The 27,874-nt window shown below is 40.2% G+C and overlaps 2 protein-coding genes across 8 annotated transcripts in view; both read right to left on the bottom strand.

Moving 5' to 3' along the window:
- The window catches only part of ANXA7 (annexin A7), a 40,154-nt gene extending 33,950 nt beyond the window's left edge, over window positions 1-6,204 (bottom strand). The window contains exons 1-2 of one of the 7 annotated variants that reach the window (XM_026674273.2): window positions 5,833-6,204; window positions 4,343-4,397 (exon numbers count right to left, since the gene is read on the bottom strand). In XM_026674273.2, coding sequence (XP_026530058.2) covers window positions 4,343-4,396 — 54 coding nt within the window. In that variant the 5' untranslated portion in view covers window position 4,397; window positions 5,833-6,204. Of the gene's footprint in view, window positions 1-2,993; window positions 3,119-4,338; window positions 4,401-5,728 lie in introns of those variants that run through there. The other 6 variants (XM_087963739.1, XM_087963738.1, XM_087963737.1 and 3 more) reach the window with 6 other exon arrangements.
- Window positions 6,205-11,214: 5,010 nt separating this feature from the next.
- EIF3F (eukaryotic translation initiation factor 3 subunit F) lies at window positions 11,215-27,118 on the bottom strand. Its single transcript, XM_026674277.2, has 8 exons — window positions 26,826-27,118; window positions 24,954-25,024; window positions 16,480-16,559; window positions 14,435-14,572; window positions 13,975-14,066; window positions 12,207-12,343; window positions 11,974-12,087; window positions 11,215-11,469 (listed from the first exon to the last, which is right to left on the bottom strand). Exons 1-8 carry the CDS (start codon window positions 27,103-27,105, stop codon window positions 11,392-11,394), a joined length of 990 nt encoding a protein of 329 aa, XP_026530062.1. The 5' UTR covers window positions 27,106-27,118; the 3' UTR covers window positions 11,215-11,391.
- Between the last annotated feature and the right edge of the window lie 756 nt (window positions 27,119-27,874).

The raw sequence follows: 27,874 nt of genomic DNA, 5'->3' as shown, positions 1-27,874 counted from the left end.
CAAACATCAAATAGGAAATATAGTAAGGTAGTGTCAGACATAAAGATCTCAAATGCCTATATACAAATGCTCAAACTTTGGGGAACAAATAGGGCGAGCTTGAATTATATACATATAATGTACATATAATAGTAGATAATAGTAGATATTATATAGTTACAATTCCTGAAACTTGGTAGGATGAAACCCATGACTAGAACACACCAATAGAAGGATAAAAACTATTTTTAAAAAAGTCCCGGATCCCATAAAAGAGGGGGTTGGAAGTTGCACTATATGTAAAGGACCACTATATTGCTACAGAAATGCATGAAACCAAAGACGAAAACCTCCTAGAATGCATATGGGTCAATATAAAAGAAAAAAGAATCACATTGCCATAGCTGTATACTACAGGTCACCCAACCAAGCAGAAAAAGGAAAGGATACTTTTTGCTAACCAATTAACAAATATTTGTAGGAAACACACTATAATAGTAATGGGAGAGTTTAATTACCCTGATATCAACTGGAAGACTGATTTTGCATCAAGTGAGAGATCGAACAGGTTCCTGAACAATCTAGCTGACAATTTTGTTGCTCAAAAGGTAGAGAAGGGAACTAGAGGGACTTTTATACTGGACTTCATTCTTACTAACAGAGAAGAAGTAATAGAGGGAGTTGAAATTACAGGAACCCTGGGTGAGATTGACCATGTCATATTGGAATTCAATATAATGCAAACACAAGAAATAGAACATAATAAAACTAATATATATATATAATAAACATAATAAATAGAACATAATAAAACTTCAACCTTAGACTGTCTACTATTGACCTCACCCCTTTCCTAAGAGGTCTGTAGGGGGCGTGCATAAGCACACCAATGTGCCTACTGTCCCTGTCCTATTGTTTCTTTTATATATATACCCAAACTATATACATACATACATACATACATACATATATATATATATCCAAACTATACAGCCTCCCAAAAATACACAAAGAAGGCATACCTCTCAGACCCATAGTCAGCTCCAGAGGAGCACCACTACAAAACCTAGCTAAACACTTAGCAAAACAGCTACAGCCCCATGCTGAAACAGCAGCTTCACATGTACAAAACTCATACCACTTCTTGGAAATGATCAAAGATCTACACGTGGAACAAGAAGATCTGCTTGTAAGTTTCGACGTGGTTTCACTATTCACTCAAGTCCCGATTTTGATATCATCAAAAATAAATACCAACCAGCTAAACACCTCATGGAACTAGCAGAACACTGCTTAACCAACACATATTTCATATACAAAGGACAAAGATACAAGCAAATTGAAGGAGCCCCTATGGGATCACCACTGTCAACCATCATTGCAAACCTGTTCATGGAAGAATTCGAATCCAGAGCCCTGGCTAATGCCACCCACAAACCCAAACTATGGTTAAGATACATCGATGACACATTTGTGATTTGGCCCCATGGAAAAGAAAATCTAAACAATTTCCTAACACACCTAAACAGCACACACCCCAAAATCAAGTTCACCATAGAAACGGAAACAAACAAACAACTACCATTCCTAGATGTACTAATCTACAAAAAAATAGATGGCACACTAGGACACACCATATACCAGAAGAAAACACACACCAACCGCTACCTCAACGCCCAATCCCACCACCACCCAGCACAGATAAACTCTGTGGCTAAAACACTAATCGCCAGAACCAAACGCCTGGCAGACAAGACACACATAAAGACTGAACTATGCACCCTGACTAAAGTACTGACATCCAACGGCTTCCACAAAAGCAAAATCACCGGCTTGATCCACAAAAACACACTGAGACACAATGGAGACCTAGAAGATGAACAGACCTATGGAACAGCTGTCCTGCCCTACATAAGAGATACTACAGACAAAATCAGTAAGATACTACACAGGCATCACATCAAGACTGCCTTCAAAACAGAAAGAAAAATAGCAGCCATCCTTAGAAACCCCAAAGACAAAATCGACCTGGAAAACCAAGGCATATACGAAGTCCCCTGTGCATCCTGCCCGGCCACATACACTGGACAGACCAATAAGTACCCGCCTGGATGAACACAAAAATGCAGTAAAAAAGCTGGAACACACTTCCTCACTAGTCCAACACATGAAAGCCACAGGTCATAGCATCAACTTCAATGGCACCAAAACCCTAGCCACTATAGAAAACCCCAGCCACAGAATTATCAGAGAAGCCATAGAGATTGAAAAAAGACCTGAAAGCATGAATAGAAGAGATGATTCCACCAGACTGTCAATTATTTGGAAGCCTGCACTCACAAAGAAAAAAATCTCCACACCACAAGCCAGGCAAACACCTGGGCACAAACAGATCCCCCCTGATACCTCCAGCTCAAACACACCCCAACCAGGCACCCAGATGAAACCTAGCTTCCTAACAAATGATAGCCGTCCATTTACTTGGATCCAAGCTGCACTAAAAGCCTCCAATACAGGAACACAATGTTGCCAGCCAATCAAGACAAAAAAAGCCACAAAACAGACAGAAGATCCCCAAATTTAAAACTGAAACAACTGTAAAAGTCTGACTCACAGACGAACAAAGCTGAATACCATACATGTAAGTACCCGCGAAAACTTAAGAAAACACACACACACACACACATATATATATATATGTTTCTTATATGTATCCATGTATTCATAACTATGTTTATACTTATACCTATTATCTTGTAAGCAATTGAAAAATAAAAATAAATAAATAAAATAAAAATAATCATATTGGAGTCTTAAGTTTTTAAGAGAGCTGACTTTAACAAACTCAGAGAGAACTTGGGAAAGATTCCTTGGCTGAAATTCCTAAAGGAGAAAACTGTTACGAGTTTGCACCAATCCAACCAGCACACAAGTAAATAATTCAGCATGATTCATTTATAGAAAACAACTTCTTTATATACAATAATATAAAGTATGATGCATGTATACAATACCCGTGCAGCCGAAGCCAGAACCAGAACTCAGAATCCAGAAGTCATAATCACAGAAGGAAAGATTTACAAGTACAAACTAACTCTTATATATACAGATGAGTCAAGCTAAGCCACTCCCATGGCTCACAACAGATCCTGTTTCTTAGTCAACAAACAGTTCCCATTGGCTGATTTGTTGTTATGGCTATCCCAGCTCATAATTTCTTACACACTGACAAAACAACTCAAGAAGCTTGGGAGACACTGAAAAATATGATCATAAAATCCGAGACCAGCACAATATCACTGAAAAAGAAAAACACAAGAAGAAATCAGCATAGTTGCACAAAGATCTCTCTGATAAACTGAAAGACAAAAGGGATAAATACCAAAAATGGAAAGAGGAATACATTAAATAAGGCAGCAGACAGCCGGAATCTGCAAATATGAAGTCAGAAAGCAAAGGCTCAGAATGAACAAAGACTTGCAACTAAAAGACAAAGTTAAAAAAGTTTCTTCCAACATATAAATAATAAGAAAAAAATCAAGGAAACATTTGTCCACTAAAGAGAGAAGATGGCAAGGAAGTAACAGGCAGTAGAGAGAGGTCTCTTCCAACTCTGTTTTTGTTGTTATTAATATTATTACTAACTTTTATTTTGGATTTAATGGAAAAAATTGGAACTTTGATGTGTTGATGGTAACAAGATTACTTTAGACACAAAAGTGGAAGGACACTTTTATTCCTACAATGGATGAATGGTTGCAAAGTTGATGGAGTTAGCAGAGATAGCCAAATTGATTGCTTTGATCAAAGAAAAAAATACAACTACTTTTGTTTCTATTTGGAAACTGCTTCTGGACTTTGTGCTTGAGGTGGAAAAAAATGAAACTTTGATTTTGGATTTTCCTGATTAGATAAGTTTGTTGGCTAGTTTACATTATGTAAAAGCAAAAAGTTGAGGTTTAATGCTATTTTTATTCTATTATTCTATTATGTTATTATTCTTCTACTGCACCAAAGGGAGTTGGAAGTCAACGCCTTCTCTTTCTTTTTCCCTTCGCCTTACAATTTTCCCTTCCCCTTCCTCTCCCTTATTTTCCTATTATTTTCTTTTGTATTTTTATATATTTTATATTATAAATTAATAAATTATAAAAGAGAAAAAAAGAAATGACCAGAAAATCATTGCTATTTATAGTTTTCTTAATAAATAGAATACATGAGACTTTATTTTGCCAATCTCAAAATAGATTCAGACCAAATGGTGGTCAGTCAGGTTTGTTTATTTCATAAATTGCTTGATCACCCTCTTTTTGAAACTTGGTTTCCCATGCCCCCAGCAGATAATAAACAAATCAATACTTGCAGGATAACCAGGAAAAGATGGGTAGCCTGATGGAGGATATCCTGGATATGACATTCTGTTAAAGTAAGAAAAAAAACCACTTAAGACCTTCTGTAGAATTTCATCATTTCCAGCATCGGAGCACTAATGAACTCACAGAAGGGAGAGAAGCAGCATATAAAACTCCTTTTATTCACATCACTTTTTAATTGTGTATTTATATAGTAAAACCTGTTAATAATAATAATTTTATTTGTTTTTAAATTTCTTCAAATGAATACTTTAATTTTTAGGAATGCATGAAAAAAGGAAGAAAGGAACGATGAGCCTGAGATGAAGTCATTCCATCAGTTATATTTTGTCTATATTATAAATGAATCATAGCAACCATATCTGCCTGACAGCTGATTACCAATGGGAAAGAAATTGCGCAGAGAAGCAAGGATTTTCAGCAACTCTGTTTAAGAAAAAGGCAATGTTTTCCCTCCCCATTGTGGTGCTGAAAACCTAACTGAAGAAGCTTCTTGGATGAGAAGTGAAACATCTTCAAGGAAAAAACAACAACTCCAGTTGCCTTTTGAAAAAGCACCTTTGGGACAACCATGATATGGATGAGGGAGAATCTCCATAGACATTTGCTGAAAACTGTATTTCCCAGAACAGCTGGAAATCAAATTCCTGGGAGTGAGAAATATTTATTTCCTTGTGAGGAAATTTATCTCCCTTAACTCAAAACTTCCCAGAGGGAATAGGGTGTGTAATGAAGGCACTTCCATGCATTCACAGGTCTACTTTATTTATTTATTTAACTTATTAGCTACCCATCTGATAGCCAACATATCTAGGGAGACAACCTATTCTATTTAGTAAAGTTAGTACAGTTAGTAAAGAAAGACTGCTAACCTCTGTCTTCGAGCAGCTACGCATTTTAAGGAAGCAGAAAGGAGCACTGACAATGAAGAGAATGACTTCATGCATTTTGATTATTAGTTGCCAACACTATAGGTCAAATTAAGGAGAGAGATTAAACACAAAGAGAAAATTTTCCTGATGAGTACTTTAATTTAGCATGCTATCATTAATTTACGAACCGCTAGAGAAAAGCGTCAAACTCAAGAGTAGCGAAAAGGCCTTAAATCATTTTCACGTCTGTACTGACTGACTTATTTCAGGCGCTTTTATTCCGCATTTTCGGTTCGTGAATGACCTATATTCACAATAAGAAAGTTTGCTTAATGATCTGAAGGGCGGGAGGGGGGGGGGGAGCATCAAATGGAAAGAGAGCGGAGTGAGTTAGCTGGTTACAAGGCGGAGACCTGAGCCCCTCTAACTGGGATATTCCCCCCTCCCATAAAACAGCATTAATAAAAAAAACAAACCAAGATCCAGAAAACTAGAGGCAGGCACCTGGAAAAGGAGGGGGAAAAAGCCCGTCTCTAGGAGAAAGGGATCGTCTCTGCTGCCTCAGACGGAATACTTCCCGGCTCGACCTCCCTTAGCCCTGCACTCGCCTGGAATGTGGCTAAGAAACTCGGCGTCCCCTCCGACCGTCAACGCTCAGTACGAAGAGCAAAATGGAGACGGGCGAGGCGAGCCGCTTCCGCCCCTTTCCTGGTCCGAGGGCAGGAACGTTTTCGCCCCGCCTGCCCCGCCGGCCTTCCGTCTTCTCTGGGTAACGCGAAAACGAAAGTGAGATCCTCCGGAAGGACGAACTTCAGAATCGGCTGCGCATCCCTGTCCGTCCTCGTCCAGACACGGAACCGGACTAGACTTCTGTGGAGACCGGCTGCGCCTCAACAACGCCTTCGTATCTCTCTTGGAGTGCAGCGCGGCCGCAAACCTCTTCGGGGGAAAAATGCATATGTGCTGGGTCGGGAGTCAACCTTGTAAGGCTTTAGGTCAGGGGTGTCCAACCTTGGCAACTTTAAGACTTGTGGACTTCAACTCCCAGAATTCCTCAGCCAGCTTTGCTGGCTGAGGAATTCTGGGAGTTGAAGTCCACAAGTCTTAAAGTTGCCACGGTTGGACACCCCTGCTTTAGGTCCTGCCTCCCACCTTCAGGAAAGGGGGCACAAACGAAGGATGTGTAACTGCCAGCCCGCAATTTTACTTGTTAGATGAAAACTTTTGCTTTAGCTTTAATAGGTAATTATATTAAATCGAGGAAACAAGGTTTAGTTACCTTAATGTTTTTTAGAGTTACCTTAATGTTTTTAGAAGGGAGCCAGGAAAAATGCACTGATAAGAGCACACTTGGCTATGGATCTATTTTGGCATCACAGATCTGAATCAGAGATTCAGGTAGTCCTGTTTACAACCAAAATTAAATCCAATTTTTTTAAACTTGAATTTTGCCTCATTTTATAATCTTTCTTGCCAGTTATTAAGTGAATCACTGGTGTTATTAAATGACTCTGGCTTCCCCAAATAACTTTGCTTGTCAAGACCACATGACCGCAGGACACTGCAACCTTCATAAGTCAGTTGCAAACATCTGAATTTTGATCACATGCCCATGGATGTGCTGTAATGAAAAAGTCGTAAGTAACTGTTTTCAGTGATGATGTAACCTGTCACTAAATATTGTTGTACGTTGAGGACTATCTGTATTGAGCTACACAAATATCTGCATGGGATCTTGATGAAACTTGTCGTGTTTCTAATCTCATTTCTGTATATACAGGTGAAACTCAAAAAATTAGAATATGTGCAAAAGTTCATTTATTTCAGTAATGCAACTTAAAAGGTGAACCTAATATATGAGATAGACTCATTACATGCAAAGCAAGATAGTTCAAGCTGTGATTTGTCATAATTGAGATGAGTACGGCTTACAGATCATGAAAAGCCCAAATCCACAATGTCAGAAAATTATTGTGAAAAAGTTCAATATTCTAGGCTCAAAGTGTCCCACTCTAATCAGCTAATTAAGCCATAACACCTGCAAAGGGTTCCTGAGCCTTTAAATGGTCCCTCAGTCTGGTTCAGTAGGAATCACAATCATGGGAAAGACTGCTGACCTGACAGTTGTGCAGAAAACCATCATTGACACCCTCCATAAGGAGGGAAAGCCTCAAAAGGTAATTGCAAAAGAAGTTGGATGTTCCCAAAGTGCTGTATCACAGCACATTAATAGAAAGTTACGTGGAAGGGAAAAGTGTGGAATAAAAAGGTGCACAAGCAGCAGGGATGACCGCAGCCTGGAGAGGATGGTCAGGAAAAGGCCATTCAAAAGTGTTGGAGACTTTCACAAGGAGTGGACTGCGGCTGGAGTCAGTGCATCAAGAGCCACCACACACAGACGGATCCTGGACATGGGCTTCAAATGTCGCATTCCTCTTGTCAAGCCGTTCCTGAGCAACAAAACGTCAGAAGCATCTTACTTGGGCTAAAGAAAAACAGACCTGGTCTGTTGCTCAGTGGTCCAAAGTCTTCTTTTCTGATGAGAGCAACTTTTGCATCTCATTTGGAAACCAAAGACCCAGAGTCTGGAGGAAGAATGGAGAGGCACACACTGCAAGATGCTTGAAGTCCAGTGTGAAGTTTCCACAGTCTGTGTTGATTTGGGGAGCCATTTCATCTGCTGGTGTTGGTCCACTGTGCTTCATTAAGTCCAGGGTCAACGCAGCCATCTACCAGGAGATTTTGAAGCACTTCATGCTTCCTTCCGCAGACGAGCTTTATGGGGATGCTGACTTCATTTTCCAGCAGGACTTGGCACCTGCCCACACTGTCAAAAGCACCAAAACCTGGTTCAATGACCGTGGGATTACTGTGCTTGACTGGCCAGCAAACTCGCCTGACCTGAACCCCATAGAGAATCTATGGGGCATTGCCAAGAGAAAGATGAGAGACATGAGACCAAACAATGCAGAAGAGCTGAAGGCCGCTATTGAAGCATCCTGGTCTTCCGTAACACCTCAGCAGTGCCACAGGCTGATAGCTTCCATGCCACGCCGCACTGAGGCAGTCATTGCTGCAAAAGGGGCCCAAACCAAGTACTGAATACATATGCATGCTTATACTTTTCAGAGGTCCGATATTGTTCTATGTACAATCCTTGTTTTATTGATTGCGTGTAATATTCTAATTTTCTGAGATTGTGGATTTGGGCTTTTCATGAGCTGTAAGCCATCATCATCACTATGACAAATCACGCTTGAACTATCTTGCTCTGCATGTAATGAGTCTATCTCATATATTAGGTTCACCTTTTAAGTTGCACTACTGAAATAAATGAACTTTTGCACGATATTCTAATTTTTCGAGTTTCATCTGTAAAATTCAGATTTGATAATCTTTGCCTCCCAAACCCTGAGACAGGTATCTGTAGAATTTTAAAAAGCATACTTGGAAAAAAATAGAATGAGAACAGATGCAAGTAAATAGCTCAAGTCCATAGGGATTGTATCAAAGCAGGTACAATTTGGCAAAATATGTTGAGAGAACTACAGGTGAAACTCGAAAAATTAGATTATTGTGCAAAAGTTCATTTATTTCAGTAATGCAACTTAAAAGGTGAAACTAATATATGAGATAGACTCATTACATGCAAAGCAAGATAGTTTAACTTTCACCTTTTAAGTTGCATTACTCAAATAAATTAACTTTTGCACATATTCTAATTTTTTGAGTTTCACCTGTATAATAAAAAGATTTATTAAAGATTTGTGGTGACAGAAAACTAAATAGCCATATTTTTCTAAAAAACAAACTCAATTCTGGTTATTATTCTGGACCTTTGTGGTAGCTAACTGACAATCTCTGCTTTACTTTTTGATATGCATACATGTGTACAATCTAGGGACATTACCAAATTTGAAATAATTAAGCTGAACTTGTTTTTCTATTTGTCATTTCTTCCTTCAGACTTGAAGATGGTAAAAAAAGAAATCGTCTTTTCTCTGTCATGATTAATCAGATTGAAACTTCTTGTACAATTGAATCATATGGGGACCATGATTCAGGTGAAAAGGCAATGCCACTTCACAAGAACACGCGTATTTAAATGATTAAGTATGCATCATCTCCTCCATGCTGTTTAAAAGTTAACATTCAGGCATCCCAAAGGCGATACAATGCTATTCAAGTAGAAGCCTGCAGTGGCTAAAAAAGCACTACAGGCTTCTGCTTTAATGTTATTGCTAAGATGCAATCAATCAATCAAGTCAATAGTTTTTGTAGTAGACATCAATAACCATAGTTCTGATTTTCTCTAGTGCTTCCTTGGGTATATTATAAAATACTCCTTGATATCCTCCTCCTTTCTACACATAACCTGAATAGAAACTGAGTATTAACAAAGATGTGATTTTTACAACAGTGACAAAAAGTAGCTCAGGACTAGTGACAACTCAAGATGCTCTTAGTTGTGTTAATGTAATTATTACTTGATCATTAGCCAGCTTCAGCAACAAACAACATTGAGAAAATAACATAGAACATGAAAGATGAAAGGGAAGTGCTCATAACGCAGTCAGCCTGAGGAGCAAGACAGTCCCCAGGGAGGCCAGGCCCTGCACACACTCACCATCTCCTAGGGATCAACGCGCGTAGGGATCTAAGGCGGACCACCTTCCAGCTCTGATAGCCACCAGGTTGTAGATCAGTGCCCAGTCGGCTTGGGCCGGGCTGAGGTGCTGCAAGCTGGTCCTTCGCTGTTTCAAGGGCAGCCCCGCGGGCCAGATCTAACATTGCAGGCCGGATCTGGTCCGCGGGCCTTGAAGTTTGACACCCCTGGCTTAGGCAAAGAAGCAGGCCATATCAAATTAAACACTGTCTGGTTTAGGATTCTGTTCCCATAACAGTCAATCAGTATCTTTGGAAAGGGCCAGCAAATAGCACCTCCCATTTATATTACTCACTGAAGAGAAAAATCTTGAACAAGATCAGATCTTTACAATCAAGATGCCAATTCTATTCCCCTATTTATTCTGGCAGCATTACTGCAGTATCTTATATCACCCACATCAGGAGCCATGGAGAGAAATAATGTTTGGTTTATAACTCAAATTCCCAAGCACATCTATGGAGCATCAATCCATAATAGAACTGCCATTCATGTGTGTGTGTGTGTGTGTGTGTGTGTGTATGTGTGTGTGTATATATATATATATATATATATATAATCATGATCACCTGATTTCATCATGCATTAATCACTAGACCATCTCCCACTTTCTCACTAGATAGCCAAGTTCTCAAACTTCTTCTACTGAAAGGAAAATCCTTGATTTTAAGAATATCTGTTCTTGCTCAAGAAAAGGGATTAAACTCCCTTTCATGAGCTCCTTCCTTGAAACCATAATTCTATAACAGAACAGTCATTGCTTTCATTTTCTCCAGGTCAACTACCTAAAGGAATTTCCTGAGACCAAGGTTGTTATTTTCATCTAAGCACATATCTACAATTTCTGCTGGCAAGTTGTGGCATTGTGATACAAGAATGCATTTCTTTCACAGCTCTGTTAACTTTCTGCATTCATAGCACAGTTGAAACATTGGTTATTTGAGAAGTATTCTTCTTCTGCCTTGCCCTTCAACAACATCTTGTTTATGCCATATTATTATTTTTTATCAGTAAGCTTCAGTCCAATAGGTCTCTATCCTGAAAGAAAGTAATTTATAAGACAGCAATGCAACAGAGATTAACTTTTTTTTACAATGACTATCCCTATATTCAACTAAATCATAAACATACTTTGGTAGAAGTTTGGAATAACATTTTGAAAATCTTATTATTTTTAATTAAATTATTCTTTCTTTCACACTCGAAGCTGCTAAATATTTTCAAAAACAAATTCAAATATATTTCCCTAGTAAAAAGCAAGGATCCCTACAAATTTATAGAACTAGGTTAATAATACACAAGCAAGAAAAGAGGAGCTTAGGAATTTCTTGATCATTTTTAATGATGATCACCTTTCTGACCATACTTAGAAGAGGGAAAAAAGTGATGAGAAAGATTAATTCAGCAGTCAGTTCAGAAGATAAAATCCAATTACGGAGTCTGGGTTGTGCAAAGAAATTGCACTGTTTCTTCAGGATGTCTTGTGATGGTTAAGGTTTCATTACAGGTTTAAGATTTTTTCATTGAGTGCAATCTGTGATTGGGTGAGATTTGCCAAATAGGTTACCATCAGCAGATCCTAAGGAGGAAAAAAAAGAATATACTTAAGAATCTTTCCATTATACAATATTGTTCAGTGGAAGTGGTAATTAGAAACAAATCTGTAACTTTGTCCACTCATTCATACCAGTAAACAAACTTATTTTTAAAGCTTCCAATTCTAGACTGGCATAAATAATCTAGTTTAAAAGCACTCTAGATGGGTATTAATGATCTAGATGAGAGAACTGAAGGGGAACTTGTAAAAATTGACCAACATAATTGTTATCTGTTTCCTTGGAAGGCAGGAAATGTAAATGGTCTCCAGAGAAGATATCAGAAAGATTGATATCAATCCAAAGCAACTTCTAAATTGTATAATTTAAGAAATCAGACAAATGTTTATGGTAATAATTAAAGATTATTCCACCGGAGATGTAACGCAGGCTTGCATATTAACACTTACCACTAATTTGAACAACAATTTACAAGCTCACCCATCCATAAACTTAGTACTACTTACAAGTTTACTCTAAGGACTTACATTGATATTGCTATTCAACATAGTCTCAAAGTCCTCTGGCGAAATTTTTGGAACTTGATTAACAAGATCCATCAGGAAGCGACCAACAGTGTTGTCAGCAGCCACTTTTCCAGACTAGACAGAAAGCAGAGATACTATTTTTTTAAACATTTTGATATATCATCAACAGAAAAAATGAATATACAGTTTCACACATTTCCTATTAGTGCATATTTTAGCCACAGCACATTTACCAGCACATCTTCTGCATACTGTAGTACTGTGCTCAGGGTATCCTGAATCTGAGCAGAAGCTGTCCCCACTTGCTGAAGATCACTTGACAAATTAATCACTCGATTTGGGCTAAAGCAAGTCTTCATGACGAGATCAACTGAGAACAGAGAGTAGGCATGAGTCTGTTAAACACAGTTATGGTCACAAATACTACAGTAATAATTTAAGTAAACCATTAACTTTCTATAATTACTGTAAAATAATCCACCCTTCAATGGGAACTCAACTAATCTTTAATACTAGGTGCTTCAGTCTAAAAAGAACATTGATAAACAAAGATTTTTTAAAGGATTGGGGATGGAGTCTATAAAAGAACTGGATATGCTTAATCTGGAAGGAAGAAAACTGAGGGGAGCCTTGTTACTTGTCCTATCACTGCCAAATATTTTTTATCATAGACAGTGTGCCCTCACTAGAAAGGTACTGACAATGGCATGCTTAGACACTTTGCCCTCTATGATAATGATAGGAATCTTTAACAATATCTCCAACCACGACTGCTTATGCAAATGCTTATGCAAATTGAGACAGTTTACATGTACTTCTTAAATGCCCTATTAATCATTCTCAGAGGGCAGAGCTAATCACTCTTCTAATCTTAAATTATTCAGGCTGGTCTCAATGGGCAATTATGTACATCCTATTAAATGACCAGGCCTGTCATCTGAAAAATGGCCAAATTCAGTGCTATAGAAATAAGTTTGTTATATAGTAGTTTGTATGCTCTATTTCTACCGCAAACAGAATTGTTATACTGGATGGTATAGATTTTGATCTATGTCTGTAATAAACTAAAACAATATAATAATACAGTGGATGCTCTATGGTAGTTTATTATAGGAATATGCAAAATTCAATCATTTGGAAACTTTTCTGTTGTTTTCCTCTTCAAAATGCTATATAGTAGAGTGCTGTAAGTAAAATCAGCTTGTAGATTTTCCAGAAGAAGAAACAGAGTCGTTCATTGTGTTCTCCAGCCAGATAAGGCCATACTGGCTTAAAATAGATTTGATCCTTATCTTGGTCGTGGTTTGCACTCAGGTAATTGCTAAGCCCAACAATTTCCAATTGGAAATAACTGAATATACATTTTAGTAGAATAAGTCGATATTTAATAAATTTAATAAAAAGGACTAAATACATGATATTTCTGTCAGGAACAGTATTTATTTCTTCTCCTCTGCGATGAAGATGCAGCTTTAGCCCCTCTAAGCTTTATTTCAAAGCACTGACATTTAACTTTATTGCACAGAATGTATAACCAATCACAGAAAACAGAGTCTAATCACTATGTCACACTATAACACACTATGCCATTTTTGGTGACATGCCAAGCCCCTGGAAGTTGTACAAAGAGACCTTGCTCTCATACAGTCCATGGGGGTGTGTGTGTGTGTGTGTGCAGGGAGTGGGTGTATCTGAAAATCATGCATTCTCATGCAATTTTTTTGATGTTCCCAAAAACCCAAAAGAGCAGGCCCTCTTACGCAACTTCCAGAGGGTCCAGAGAGTGAAGCCAAGAGAAAAGTCCAGAAAAGCGGTCCACAAAAGGCCTTTTTTGTCTGTGGGTAGGGTTATATGACACCCCAGCAGAATCAAGGCATTTTCTGAATTTTTGACACTCTGAGTGTCAAAAGATCTAGCCACTCACTAGGTTTCATTTCTTGGTTATGCTAATCATCAGGACAAAAGCAGCAGCACTAAATCCATCAATAATATAATGCTTACCTCCTATCCGCTCTGTATCATAATAGGCATACTTCACAGTGAGAGGAGTAAACATTACCCCCATAGTCTTACCAGGAACTCCCATTGTAGTACTAAAAGAGAGACAATTTTTCTTAGCATGTATATTCCAAATAAGCCTTGATACATAAGAGTTGCTTTCAACTCTTATTAAAATACTGGTTCTGAAAAATACATAAGTGACCATATATATGCCCTACATGTACATAACTGCCAGAATGTCATAAGAGAAAAACAGCAGGAGCTTCTCAAAACATTGGAATCTCAATTTATTCTTTTAATGTTATTTTTGCTATCTGATATCCATCTAGTGTTCTACTGTAATGTTAAAAAGTAGGATGGGATAAAGTTCACACTTTCCTTTTATAGACTATAAAACTTTATTTTTTTTTAACTTTTGTTTCTTTCGAGCAAAATGCAGATGAATTGTTTTTGCAAGTACCTGACATATGCCTTAATGCTCATACGTCCATTTTGTAAACTGGTGTCCACAGTTAAGTGAATTGGATTGTGGGCTTCCCGACTGTAATATTCATGGATTAAAACAGAGTGTTCTGTGATATCATGTCCAGTTGCATACCTGCAAAAATAAAATCGGCTTAAGACAATATTTGCACATAGTGAATACATTAATTCAACACAGAACATTTAAAAGTTGCTATGCTGAGAATATAGACTAATATATTGCTACTGATGTATCCATAAAGTATATGTTATTATCTTGCCTTTTTATTTGAAGTTATTTTATATACTACAATATATATATTAGTTTTATCCAATACTATCAGAAAGGTAAATATTACCAATACCTCTTCTCAGAATGGACAAAACTAATGAAATATAAATCTGATACAAAGTTACCTGAGATTTCAGTAATCTTTTGCAAATTAACAAAGGAATTTTTAATTACTGTTTTTGGTTGTGGATAGGATTGCACTGCCCCAGGCAGACCCAGTACATAATATGGAGGTTCTCCTGGACTGGCAGCTCTAACTCAAAGAGTACATAGTAGTCCTGCACAATGGCAAGTTGTGTACTATTTACCCCCTTTCATGTCCTTCTCACAGTCACCCATGCCCTATTCACCTCTTGTAGGGACTACTGTAATGTACTCTATATGGGGTTGTGCCAAATAGTATTTGGAACCTTCAGATGGCTCAAAATGCAGCAGTTTATGTTACCTCTTTTGTGGAAACCATATTGGTTACCAATTTGCTTCTGAGTACAAATCAAGATTCTGATTATCACCTTATATGGCTTGGGGCCAGATTATCTGAACAACCATTTCTTACTCTCATCTATTAGGGAATCACATCTAGTGACACCCAGGAAAAGAGGCATTCTCTAGTGGCTCCCTCCCTTTGGAATATCATTCCCCTAAAGATAAGATTGGCCCCCACTTTGATACTCTTCTGGAAGGCCCTTGAGACATGGTCAGTGGCCTGGGACCCCAAGGCAACATGGAACTGATCAAGTGGTTGGTGTTGGTTCTGCCTGTTGTTGCCATACTCCCATGAAGATAAGAGAGGATGTTAAGGGATTTTTACCTTGTGGGATTTTAATATGATAAGCTACTATGGGTGAGTTGGGCTGCCATATAAATATATTAAATAAAGGATATACTGCACATCAGAATCTGAAGCAGAAAAAAATGAAAGTGGACGGTGGCTAAAATGATATTTAAAACAATACTTTCAAATTTGCAATGTTACAAATATAAAAGAAAATGCACAAGTTCATGCTATCTGCTGGAGACTTTTTTTTACAGATTTTGAGAATCTATCATCTCAAAAAGTTTTGTGACACTATTTTAAATCAATTAGAAACTTGTGTGATTATACAGTTTTATCCCTGGATTAAATTGGATCTATTAACAACAGATAGCATGATCAAAGCAATGTGCCACAAACGTTCAGTGAATATGGAAAAATTATCAACTTTAAGGAGCAAGCAAGCAATCATCCCTAAATTTGGGGGGAATACAGTCAAAGTTTATCCTATTAAAGAGAGCCAAACTATTTTCCAAAATTCTATAAAAATGGAGGTGTATTGTTATCAAGACCAACACTGTTGGTTGTTGGTATCAAGACAAAGTTGATGTACCGTATTTTTCGGACTATAATATGTACTCCCCCCCCCCAAATTTAAGTGGGAGGAAATGTCTGTGCGTGAAGCTTATAGAGCGAATGTTCTGTTTTTGGCCTCCCAAACCCTCCACACATCCTGTTTTTGGCCTCCTCGATGCCGGGGAGGGCAAAAACAGGACCTGCGAAGGCCTCCGGAGGGCAAAAATGAGACGCGCGGAGGCAAAAAAAATTTTTTTTTCCTCCTCTAAACCTAGGTGTGTCTTATGGTCTGGTGCGTCTTATAGTCTGAAAAATACGGTAATTGTTTAAAGAATTGTTATTTTATGGCACTCTATTAAGTAAAGATAATCCTCTTTTTCGAAAAGCTGGATAGACAAATTTTGGTAGAATGAAGACTTACCATCCCAGAATAATTTCACTAGGAGACACTTTCTTGTGCAATTCATACATATTCTTGGCAAATTCCATGTCCACTGCAACCTGAAAGTGAACAAAGTTCAATATTCTGCAATATTCACATTAATTCACTGATAGCCAGAGGACCTTTCCAAACCTCTTATCTACTTTAAACCTGTTAACCTGAGAATAAACTCACCACTCTGAGTTTGGAAAGTACTTGTCTTTGATTGATAACTTATCTCTGATGCAAAAAAAAATAATTCACAGTGTTTGTCTTCCTGAATTCCTTTATAAAGATACTTATATGGCTTCATGAATTTAGGATAAAAAACATTCATTTTTTTCATCTTTAACAAAGTTTGATTGTAAAGAAAATAAAAGAGTACCCTCCAAGGCCCATTATGTCAATAAACAAGTAACTGCTATTCATTCCAATTGATTAAATGGGGAAAATTGATTAAGAGTAAACCTAATGCCTGCCATTCACTCCGTGTATTATTTTTTTAACATAAGTACAGTAACTACTTCTCTGTAGCTCCATGTTCAGTAGAAGAAGCAAACTCACAAAATGAATACATAAGATATACTTTAGCATATATGGAAATCATGATATGTACAGGTAGTCCTTGGCTTACAGTATAACCACAATTGGGACCAGAATTTCCCTCATAAGTCATTGTAGTCATTCAGTCAAATCAGACCAATATTACGACCATTTACATGGTCATTAAGCAAATCCACAGTTATTAAGTTCTTCCATTCTTCTGAGATTTTTGCCGAAACTGGAAAAATCAGTCACAAATTATGATCACATGACCGCAGGGCACTGTAATTGGTCACAAATGCGAGCAGTTGCTAAACAGCCAAATTCCAAGCACTTGAATATGGGTGTGGTGCAATAGTTATAGGTGTGAGGGGTGGTCATAAGTGAGAGGACTAGATATTTTTCTGCACCATCCTAACTTCAAACGGTTCTAAGTTGAGACTTCCTGACAACACTTAGAGTCAGGCCTTTCCCAGTTTGGATCATCAGTAAAGAAAGACCCTCAACTTCATTTGTAGTGAAAAGTATTCTTTACTGAAGCCAAGTGGATACAACATAGCAAAACCAAATCTGAGAATTTCCCGCATAACCCCAGTAATTTTGCCTTCTCCCAGAGCTTTTCCTCTTGGTGAGGTCTAATGAGGTTCCAGTTAGGTGTTTTAGTAGCAGTTCCACATTTTGGCACCTCTCTGAATGGGCATTTCACATTCCATTCCCAGGATTGTGTCATTGGATTATGTTGTCTCTGGATGGCCCTCTGTCCTCCCTTTTTTTGTCCTCCCCCCTCCCTACCTCCCCATCCCCTCCCCACATTTTACTGCAGACTATCAGCAAAGCAAAGCAAAGCAAAACAAGGCTGAAGTGGTTTGGTGACAGATCTGACACATAGATGCAAAACTTGACATAGACTTTGTTTACCCAAAAATATGACCTAACCCAAAAGCGAGCCCTCCGATTTTTTTTGGGGGGGGGGCTAATATAAAACCTACCCCCGAAATAAGCCCTAGTGAAGGGCTGGGCATCGCACGCCCAGGAGGCAGTCCTTCCCTTCCCCGGTCACCTTGACCCCTTAACTGCAGCCCGCAGATCAGTTGATCCAGTGAGGGCCGGGAGTTCTGTCTCTCCGGGTGCCTGGAGATGTTTCCTGCAATGAGGCAGAAAGGACATGCGGCCCGTTGGAATCGGCTCCCCCTCCCCGCTTCTACCGAGCTGCTGCTGCTGCTGCTTCAGAAAAGAATGAAAAGGCAGGCAATCCTGAAAGATCGTGAAATGTGTGTGCTTATGGTAGAAGCAAAGCACAGCCTGTCCCTTTCAAGCAATTAAATGTCTGTGTGTGTGTGTGTGTGTGAGAGAGAGAGAGAGAGAGAGAGAGAAATGACGGAGGGGAGTAACAAGAATTGCAGGCAATACTGTTTGAAAAGGTTTCCTCTCTGCCGTTTCTCTTTCTCTCTGTCTCCCTCTCTCTCTCTCTCACACACACACACACATATATACACACAGCCATTTGTTGAGAAACGGCGGAGGACAGGCAACCAGGTAAGGGCACTGACCCTCCCCCACCTCTAGCTTGCACCAAGGCCTGGCACCTTCATGGGCAACCCCCATCTGGTCCACATGAAGCAGCGGCCGATGTGGGCTCCATCTGCTGGTTATGAAGTGGGATCGGCATGGCCAGTTCTTACCCGCAGCGTTAAGAACCGCAGCCAGGATCAGCAGGCCAGACATGGTGAGCTGAAGGCACTACACACGCGCGGGCGCCACCCAGGAAGAGAAGAGTGTGCCGGAGCCCAAACACTGAGCATCACCAACCTCGGAAACCAGAGATCTTGCAGGCATACTAGCCACGTAAAGGCCACCCAAATCCCTGGGCTGTCTGCAACTTGAGTGAGCCACGCAGCAGTCTGTCCCAAACTAAACAGCGGGGAGGCTTCAGGAGTACAGGCAGGAAAAAAACCCTCCCCATTTTCCTGCCAATTGCCAAAAAGGCTCCATCCTGAGCCTTCAGCATTGCAATCCTGGTATACCCCCAGCTTTGTGGCACTGCTCCGGGGCTTGCACAGCGCCGGGAGTGGGGAGGCCATTAGAGGAGCCCCACGCGGCCCCCACCTGCTTCTGCTTTGCCTTTGTCAGGGCGGTAGGCGCTAGAAGGGTGCTGTCCTTGGCTGGGCAGTCCTGAGCATCGTCCCGAAGCCTCCCCACCGCAGCCATCCACCCCAAACCAAGCAGCGGGGAGGCTTCGGGACAACGCTCGAGACATTGCCTGCAATTCTTGTTACTCCCCTCCGTCATTTCTCTTTCTCTCTGTCTCTCTCACACAGAGAAAGGGGACAGGCTGCTCTTTGCTTCTACTGTAAGGCTCCCCCTCAAGCCTTCAGCGTATCCCAGGATTGCAACACTGAAGGCTCGGCAGGAAAATGCTGTTCAGAGAAGACATGCAGGCTCAGACCAGCAGAGCTACTGCCTTTTTCAGAACCTGAACATCCTCCTCAAAACAGCTGAGCTGAGCCTGCATGTCTTTGCTAAACAGCTTATTTTGTTTTGCGGAGCTGTTTACCTAAGACATGCAGGCTGTTTTGCAGAGGATGTTCAGGCTCTGAAAGTGGCACAGATCAGCTTTTTAGTGAGGCCATGGAGGCGCTAAGCAGGAGGGGCAGCTTGCCATTCTCACCCTTCCCCGGTACAGGAAAAACTTGGGAAAAATAAGACCTGGTGCCTTTTTTTGTGGTCCAAAAATTGTAAGAACCGGTCTTATTTTCAGGGAAACAACAGTGCATTTCTATTTGATAAATATGTCGGCCCTGGATCCATCTTGATTCAGATTTAGCGCTGCCACAGCGGGGGATGGGCACGCTGTGGGAACGGGAGAGTAGTGAAGGAGGATAGCCACAGCAACATTCTTTCGCTAGAGCTCAAAGACAAGTGACTGGAACTTAGAGGGAAGTAGCTGGACTTCACGGGAGTTCAGAAATCGAGGTGGATTGGAGAGTGACTTGAGGGTCATCAATAGGCGCAGGGTGTGAGTTTTAGTATAGGGGGGGAAATGCGAGAATTCGGGTTTTCCCCGGATGTGCCAACATGACTTCTCTAATAAATTCTTACTTGGATGGACTTTGTCTCTGAGTGCTGAATTCGGGATGGAGAGTTTAGTTGGAATGCTGACAAAATACTTTAATAATCTGCAATATCAAACAAGCTGATAAATTAAGTGATGAAAGTACAATGATAACACAAGATCTCGAGTTCATGTGACAAATTCGCATGTTTAATGGAATGAATTTGTAGGAATAGAGTTATGATAGCAGTGGGTGACTGAGTGGAACATGATAGCAGTATTCCAATATTTGAGGGGTTTCCACAGAGAGGAAGGGGTCTAGCTATTTTCCAAAGTACCTGAAGACCAATAATGGATGGAAACTGAGCAAGGAGAGATTCAGCCTAGAAATAAGGAGAAAAGTTCTGATAGTGAAAGCAATCAACCAATGGGACAGCTTGCATTCAGAAGTTGTGGGAGCTTCGTTAGGAATGATAGTTACCTAACAGTTGGGTTGGCAAAATATAAACCAGGATAGTCATTTAATACTGTTGTATCTTTAAGAGAATGCTGTAATTGTGATTGGCTGAGGTTCCTCCAATGGCCATAAGATGGAGCCAGAAACGTGGTTTGTTCTCTTCTTGCATTTCCCTTTAGCCTTTTGCCTGATTGTCATTCTGCTTGGATTGCTGTGAGTCTTGCAAACTGTTAGCAAACTGTTTATGATACTGGACTTTGTTTTTGGATTATCCCTGGACTGATACTAACTGCTTTAACCGTGTATGATTTGGACTGTTTGTTGGACTTTGTTTACCCGTTTACTGGAAATAAAACCTACATTTTACTATTCAGCATATCTGTGTGCTGGTTGTATGTTATTCAACATCACTCTCAGTACGTTTTCCTGAGTGCACTCATTCTCCTAATGGGGAATACCTCAACAAGCTTCATCACTGGAAGCTTTCAAGAAGAGACTGGACTGCCATTTGTCAGAAACGGTGTAGGGTCTCCTGCATGGGCAGGGGGGTTGGACTCTACCAGGTCCCTTCCAACTCTGTTAATCTGTTAATCTGAATACACCCCAAGGTTCTGAAGGAACTGGCAGACGGGATCTCAGAATCACTGAACTATATCTGTCAAAGATCCTGGAGCATTAGGGAAGTATCAGAGGATTGGAAAAGAGCAGATTAGTTCCCAACTTCAAAAAAGGAAAAAAATGGATCTAGGAAAATGCAGGCCTATCAGCCTGACCTCACTCCCTGGGAAGATTCAGGAAAAGATAATCAAGCAACAAATCAGCAAACACCTAGAGGGAAACAAAGTAATAACCAAAAGCCAACATGGGTTTGTCAAAAACATGATAAACAAATCTTATTGCATTCTTTAACAAACTGGCAATATTAGCGGACCAGAGGAATCCTGTGGATATAATTTACTTGGACTTCAGTAAGGCATTTCATAAATCTACTACTTCACACAATGATAAGAACAATAAACAAAGCAACATTGTCATTCAATACATTGCAAGCATATTGGAAAAGCTCAGGAGGATCTTCAGCCAACATAACATACGTACACACTTCAAACCCAAGAATACATTAGGACATAAGCTTGTCCACTCCAAGGATAAAACACCCAGGCAGAAACTGAACAACGTGGTATATATGCAGTATAATGCAGTGAGCCATGTGCAGATCTGTATATTGGGGAAACAAAATAACCACTTCATAAATGCATGGTACAACATAGGAGAACAAACACATCAGGATTAGATTCTGTAGTCCACCTTCATTTAAAAGACACAGGCCTCTCTTTTGAAGACAACAAAAGCATATTTTGGACAGAGAGGACCACTGTTTTGAAAGAGTGTTAAAGAGGCCATCTATGTCAAAACTGAACAGCCCTCTCTCAACAGAGGGAGAGGGATATGACATTGTCCAATCTACAACAGTCATTTCAATAGTTCCAAGAAGGCTCCACACCCATTTGCATTTCTCAGGTGACCCTGATGACAAATAAACCTCCAGGTGACCTTAATGACCTGCTAAAAGAATGCATATGACCAGCTGTCTGCAAGGAGTATAAATCCTCCCATTCCCCACCATCCAGTCAGAGCTGAAGAAGCTTCTTGAATGAGAAGCAAAATGTTTTCAAAGAAAAAAACAGAAAGTCCATTTGCCTCTTGAAAAAGCACCTTTGGGAGTTTCAGACTATACCAATTTTGATGAAAGACAATGGCAGAAGGATATTTAAACAATGGCAGAAGGATATTTTTAAATTAATTTGGCAAAGTAAAAAACCAAGAATTAAATGCAAGCCTTTATAAGATGCAAAGAAAGGGGAGGCCTTGGGTGCTTAAATCTAGCCTGGAAATATCAAAGCTGCTGCACCACTCTGCTGGCCGAACATGGGACACATGGAGGCCCCGCGAAGCCCCCAAGTGGCCTGTTTTTTGGCCTCCTCAGCCTCCAGCAGCACTCTGCCAGCCAAAAATGTTTTCTGCCGGCAGTGCTGCAGGTCTGGATTACAACTGTTAGGGATAACATTGTTTTACCCTAACTGTTTTGAGTAAAGATAATAAAATGATGAATCATGGTTTGTCAGATAAAGTGTATGTGACTTTAAGCTAAAGGAATGTAATTAAGGGTGCAGCCACTCTCTGGCTCTTACTGGCTGGCTTATTGAAGACTGCATTCTTGCTGGATCGGGGAGGAGAAGAAGTGTTGGATTACTTTGAAGATATTTCTCAACGGAGAGAAGATAAGTTTTGGACAGATTTATTATATGTGTACTGACACTGGCTATTCGACACAGACTTTGCAATTAGAGTATCCTCGACAAGACTTGACTGAATTTGGTATTTGACTAATGGACTGTTTATAATGACTATGCTATAATTCTTAAATGGAATAAATTATAATTTTTGATAGCACAAGCGTATCTGTATTTTTACTGCATGGTAACTAGAAAACTTATCTCACACATTTACCTGTCTTCCTATCTGACTTCGCTGTACATTCTGTTTAGTTTGTTTTCCTTAGCACCCGTTGGGGAATCCACGCTTAACAACAACTATGTGGCCTCAAGTAAGTGCCTGATTTGGATAGAAAGCAAGCAACATCCTATGTTAATACTACAATTTAATGTCAGATTTTACCCACTGTAGGTCCATTTAATCTACAACAGGGGTGTCAAACTGGATTTCTTTGCGGGCCGGATCAGCATTGTAGTTCTCCGCGGGCCAGGGAGGCTAGGAGCGGGGGGGGGGGAGAGACAGGACAGATACCTCTTGCAGCACCCTGCTAGTCAAAATGGGGCATGGGGTGGCCACACACACCCCGGTACCCCGTTTTCAACCTGGACAGCCTACTGCAGCACTTTTCCAGGCTGGCCCCATGGGCCAGATTTAAGCACCAGCCTGTTTTTGGTGCTGCTGGAGGCCGAAAACGTTTTGGCCAGCAGAAGCACTGCAGGCTGGTCCTTTGATACTTCCAGGCAGACCCTGCAGGCCAGATTTAAGCACTGCCCACAGGCCTTGAGTTTGACACTCCTGATCTATAATCAACAATCTATAATTGACAAGCCATTTCTATTTACTATCCTGGAAATTTACCTCTGCTGTTAGATCTCGTATTATCATGTTATTTATACTATTGTATTTTTATTATTAGTTGAATAATAAAAATACAATAGTATAAATAGCTTTTCTTCCTAGAAAAGCAATTTACTATTAAACAATGGGATATAAATTTAGAAATAAAAAGTTAAGTGGAGAATGAAGAATAAGTAATAAATGTTTGCCAGTAACATCTTGTAGAAGAGATAGGAAAATGGTTATAGTAAAGAACTGTGGAAAGAGAAAAAAATGCATCTCGAGCCTGTGTCAAATACTGAACATGGCCACGACCACACCGGACACCCCCACCATTTACCACGCCCACTCCCGGTCACACACCCACCACCACCAAGGTCAAACACAATCCTGATGTGGCTCTCAATGAAATCAAGTTTGACACCCGACATTATTTTTTAAATAATTAACAGTTAATGGTTGACTTGATTAATATATTATATTTCTATATTTGAGATATTTTTAAGAAAATATCTCAAATATTCAGGGGGGGGGGGAGACTGAAGAAGCACGGCAAATGAACTTAGAAGCACATTTCAACTTTATCTTAAAAAAAACGATTGTGGCTAAGCACTGAAGCTTTTGCTGCGAAAAACTAGCCCGTGTAGGTGCTTAACTGGAGAAACTGATTTATTGCACACCCAGGGGGGGAGGGGGAAACACGGTCACAGGTGACTGTGATTACACATGCCAGAATCGGCCTCATAATAGGTCATGCCAGTATGTCGCCCCTAATGAATTCTTTGAAGTTTTTTGAAGGCTCGTGATTTAATTAGGGCCGATCCTGACACTAGAACTATTTGAGATATATTTTTCAACACTCAGTGTTGTAGGTTGAGTGTTGATTTTACATGTGTTGGGCACTCAATTTTTTTTCTTTTTGTCTTGTTTGTAATTTTTGTTTTTTATTGTCTCGGTAGTTGAAATTGAATTTGAAATTAAAAAAATATTCTGTTAAAAGTGTCACACCTAAGCATTTGCATTACAATTTAGGATATCCCTTTTCAGCAATAATACCAAGAAAACTGTTAATTGTGATAAAGTGTTTTTTCTGATGGGACGAGTCTATCAGGGCAACCTTTTTATTATGATAGTTTACCAGTTCAAAAGGGGAGAAAGACCCAATTTTAGGTTTCTGAAATGTAAGTCAAAGAATTACAAAAAACTTAAACCAATTCTCTGATTTTGGTACCTTCCTAAAAGTATCTTCTTACATGCATTTAAGCTAATGGCAAAGCTAACATTGTGATCAAAATAACACATACTCACCTCATCTTCTGATTCATTATGAGGTACTGAGAAGCAGTTGGTGACCTCTACAGAATATTTGTCAACTGTGCCTACAAAGTGAGAGAGAAAAGTTTTTCCTAAGAAAAATTCTTCCCAAGCAAAGGCCTAGGAACATCCAAGGAAGAACTTGTAACTGAAGATAACATGAGATTTATATATGCTGAGAAGTACAATACAGCACAACTTGAACCCCTTCAAGTTCAACCTCTTTACAATATGCAGAAGAGAATTTTATAGTGATATTACAACAATCTTGATGTATAAGTATGTGTTAAGCCTATGGGTGAAGTCTGAGAAGAATGAAAACGAGGCTGTTTGCTCTCAGCAAGTTACAAAAAGAATACATTTCAGAAACTATATTCTGCAACTGAACTGGCTTCTATCTAAGTTCTTGAATGTACTTAAGAACTTTTAGATGCTGTAGCTAAGAAATGTGCATGTAAATAAAGAGAGCACAGCTGGAAATCAAAGAAGCATCCTGGTTTCATTTTACTTCTTCAAATCTAACATTTTGTTCCTATTTAGAAAATGCATATCAGGGCTAGCTTTAATTCCCATCTACTTTGACTGAAAAATGAATGGAACAATGAAATTCATGTCTAGTATTTTATGTAGGAAAAGAAAAGGCATCAACTTAACCCAATGCTTAACCCATATTTTTATATTTCATATTTTGTATTTTTATCTCTGTTTTTACTGAAACGTGATATGAATGTGCCATAGGATAAATAACCCAATGCTGTAACAAAACTACAAAATATAAAGATTCACTTCAAATAATATTTTTATTAGAAATATAATCTCCCCACTTTTAATTTGAGGCTGTGAACACTAAGTTGCCTTTTAACCAAATAATCACATGAAAAATTCTAACATACTACATTAAATGCTACAAAAATAGTCTCACAGGAGACTATGAGATCCAAGTCCTGCCTTAGCCATGAAAGCCAACTGAATGACTTTGGGTCAGTCATTCTCAGTCCAACCCACCTCACAGGGGGGTGGTTTTTGTGGGGAAAACAGGAGAGGCATGAGGATTTTATCTTACAATAATTGGTACTAATTAAAATGGACAGCTTTCAGTGATGCAATGAAATGTGGTTCCCTAAACCTCCTCTAAAAACTGCTGCCCAACATGTTGTAGAACAGGGTGTCCAACCTTGGCAACTTTAAGACTTGTGGACTTCAACTCCCAGAATTCCTCAGCCAGCAAAGCTGGCTGAGGAATTCTGGGAGTTGAAGTCCACAAGTCTTAAAGTTGCCAAGGTTGGACACCCCTGTTGTAGAAGGTACCCGAAGCAAGCATATCTAATACTCTTTCTCCTCCTAATGTCCCCACATCAACCCTGTGAGGTGGGTTGCGCTGCGGTTCTCAAGTCTTTCAGAGTCCAGGGTTCCAGTGGAGGTATTTTTAAGAGAATGACTGGCCCAAAGTCACCCAGCCAGTTTCCCTGCCTAAAGCGGGACTAGAAGTCGGTTTCCATGTGCCTTAACCATTACACCAAACTGGCTCAAACTTACGCACATTATTAATTTAATACACCCTGTCCAGAATCTCAGTTTCCAAAGTGTGCTCCACGGCACGCTTGAAATGCGGCACCTTTGAAATGGACAGGCGACACGCTCCCTGTCTCATGTCTGCAATAAGATCAAAGCGGGGCACCCGGTTGACCGAACCGGGTCTCCTCCGCAGGCTACCCTTCCCACCGCCCTTTCTCTACTTCGTGCCAGGACCTCGGCGCGGGATACGCTGGGCTTCCTCCTCAAAACACCCTGGCGTGCCAAGAGAGCAGCTAGCGGATCTTCGGGTTCGGCCGCCTCCTCCTCAGCGGAGAGCGCGGCGGTCCTTACCAAGCAACGTGCCGATAACGCGGGCCGCACCCTCATTGCGCCTCTCAAAGCTGTCCACGATAGAGGCCAGCACCACCGGGTGGAGCCGGACCGCACGACCACCGGGAAAAGGCGCCGCCAGCGCGGGAGGAACAGGAGGCGGCGGCGGCACAGCCGCAGGAGGAAGGACGGCCGGCATAGCAGTGGTCGAGGAGGTGTTGGGGGAAGAAGGAGCCGGAGGCGGTGGAGACGGCATGACGACGCTCAGGGAGGCGCCTGGCACCCCCACCGCAGCCGCCATTTTTCGGAGAAAGGAAGCTCGCGACCTCTCGGGCGGAGACTGAGCAACGCCTCCCCGAAAGGCAGCTGCTAATAGGTTCTTCCTGCTGCTTTTCTACGGGCACTTTCCCCAATCAGGAGCGACTTCCGTGAGAATGGTTCGGTTTTGATCGTTCTGTGAAAAGTGCGCGGGTGGATCCTCTGCCTGTTAGCGCTTTTGCTTCCAGAGCGGTTAAGATGTTTTATTTAAAACTATTGAGAAAAGTTTTTTACTCTCTAACTTCCATTTTGGTCAATGTGGCTGGCGGAATAGCTGATCCACGAATATTGTTATAACAGCTGAAGCGAAGAAAGGGGTTTATATTCAATAAACATATATTGTGGTTCTCAACTTCTGCAACTATTTAATATGTGTGGGCTTCAACTCCCAGAATGCCTCGGACAAAATGTTGCATGAGGAATTCTGGGAGTTGGAGTCTGCACATTTGTTACCGAAATTGAGAAACACTTTGCAGAAGCATCCTGCTACTGTAGGTTGTTGCCTATTTGAAAGATTTGCACTTACCTTTGGAAAGTTATCCCTTCCCTGGTTTGGGTGGGTCATAATAGAACCACAACAGTGTTGCTTTTATAGTACTCCTTCCAGATGCTTTGTTTCAAATTTTAAGCTGTGGGACCTGCTACATTTTTAAAAAAAATCTGGTTCCACAAAACCTTAGACTGTCTACCATTGACCTCACCCCTTTCCTAAGAGGTCTGTAGGGGGCGTGCATAAGCGCACCAACGTGCCT

This window comes from Notechis scutatus, chromosome 4, assembly GCF_049901735.1.
Source record: "Notechis scutatus isolate UNSWTSFEM ecotype Mainland chromosome 4, rNotScu1.2, whole genome shotgun sequence".
Lineage (NCBI taxonomy): Eukaryota > Metazoa > Chordata > Lepidosauria > Squamata > Elapidae > Notechis > Notechis scutatus.
This window is presented reverse-complemented; position numbering and strand designations above follow the sequence as displayed.

Bases quoted from the DNA above. Each gene is read 5' to 3' on its own strand.
- EIF3F (XM_026674277.2), bottom strand. From the start codon at position 27,105: ATGGCGGCTGCGGTGGGGGTGCCAGGCGCCTCCCTGAGCGTCGTCATG. The intron at 14,573-16,479 runs GTAAGTCTTCAT...TTATTTTTGCAG, and splicing joins AGTGAAATTATTCTGGGATG to GTATGCAACTGGACATGATA. The intron at 14,067-14,434 runs GTACTTGCAAAA...TCTCTCTTTTAG, and splicing joins AGCATTAAGGCATATGTCAG to TACTACAATGGGAGTTCCTG.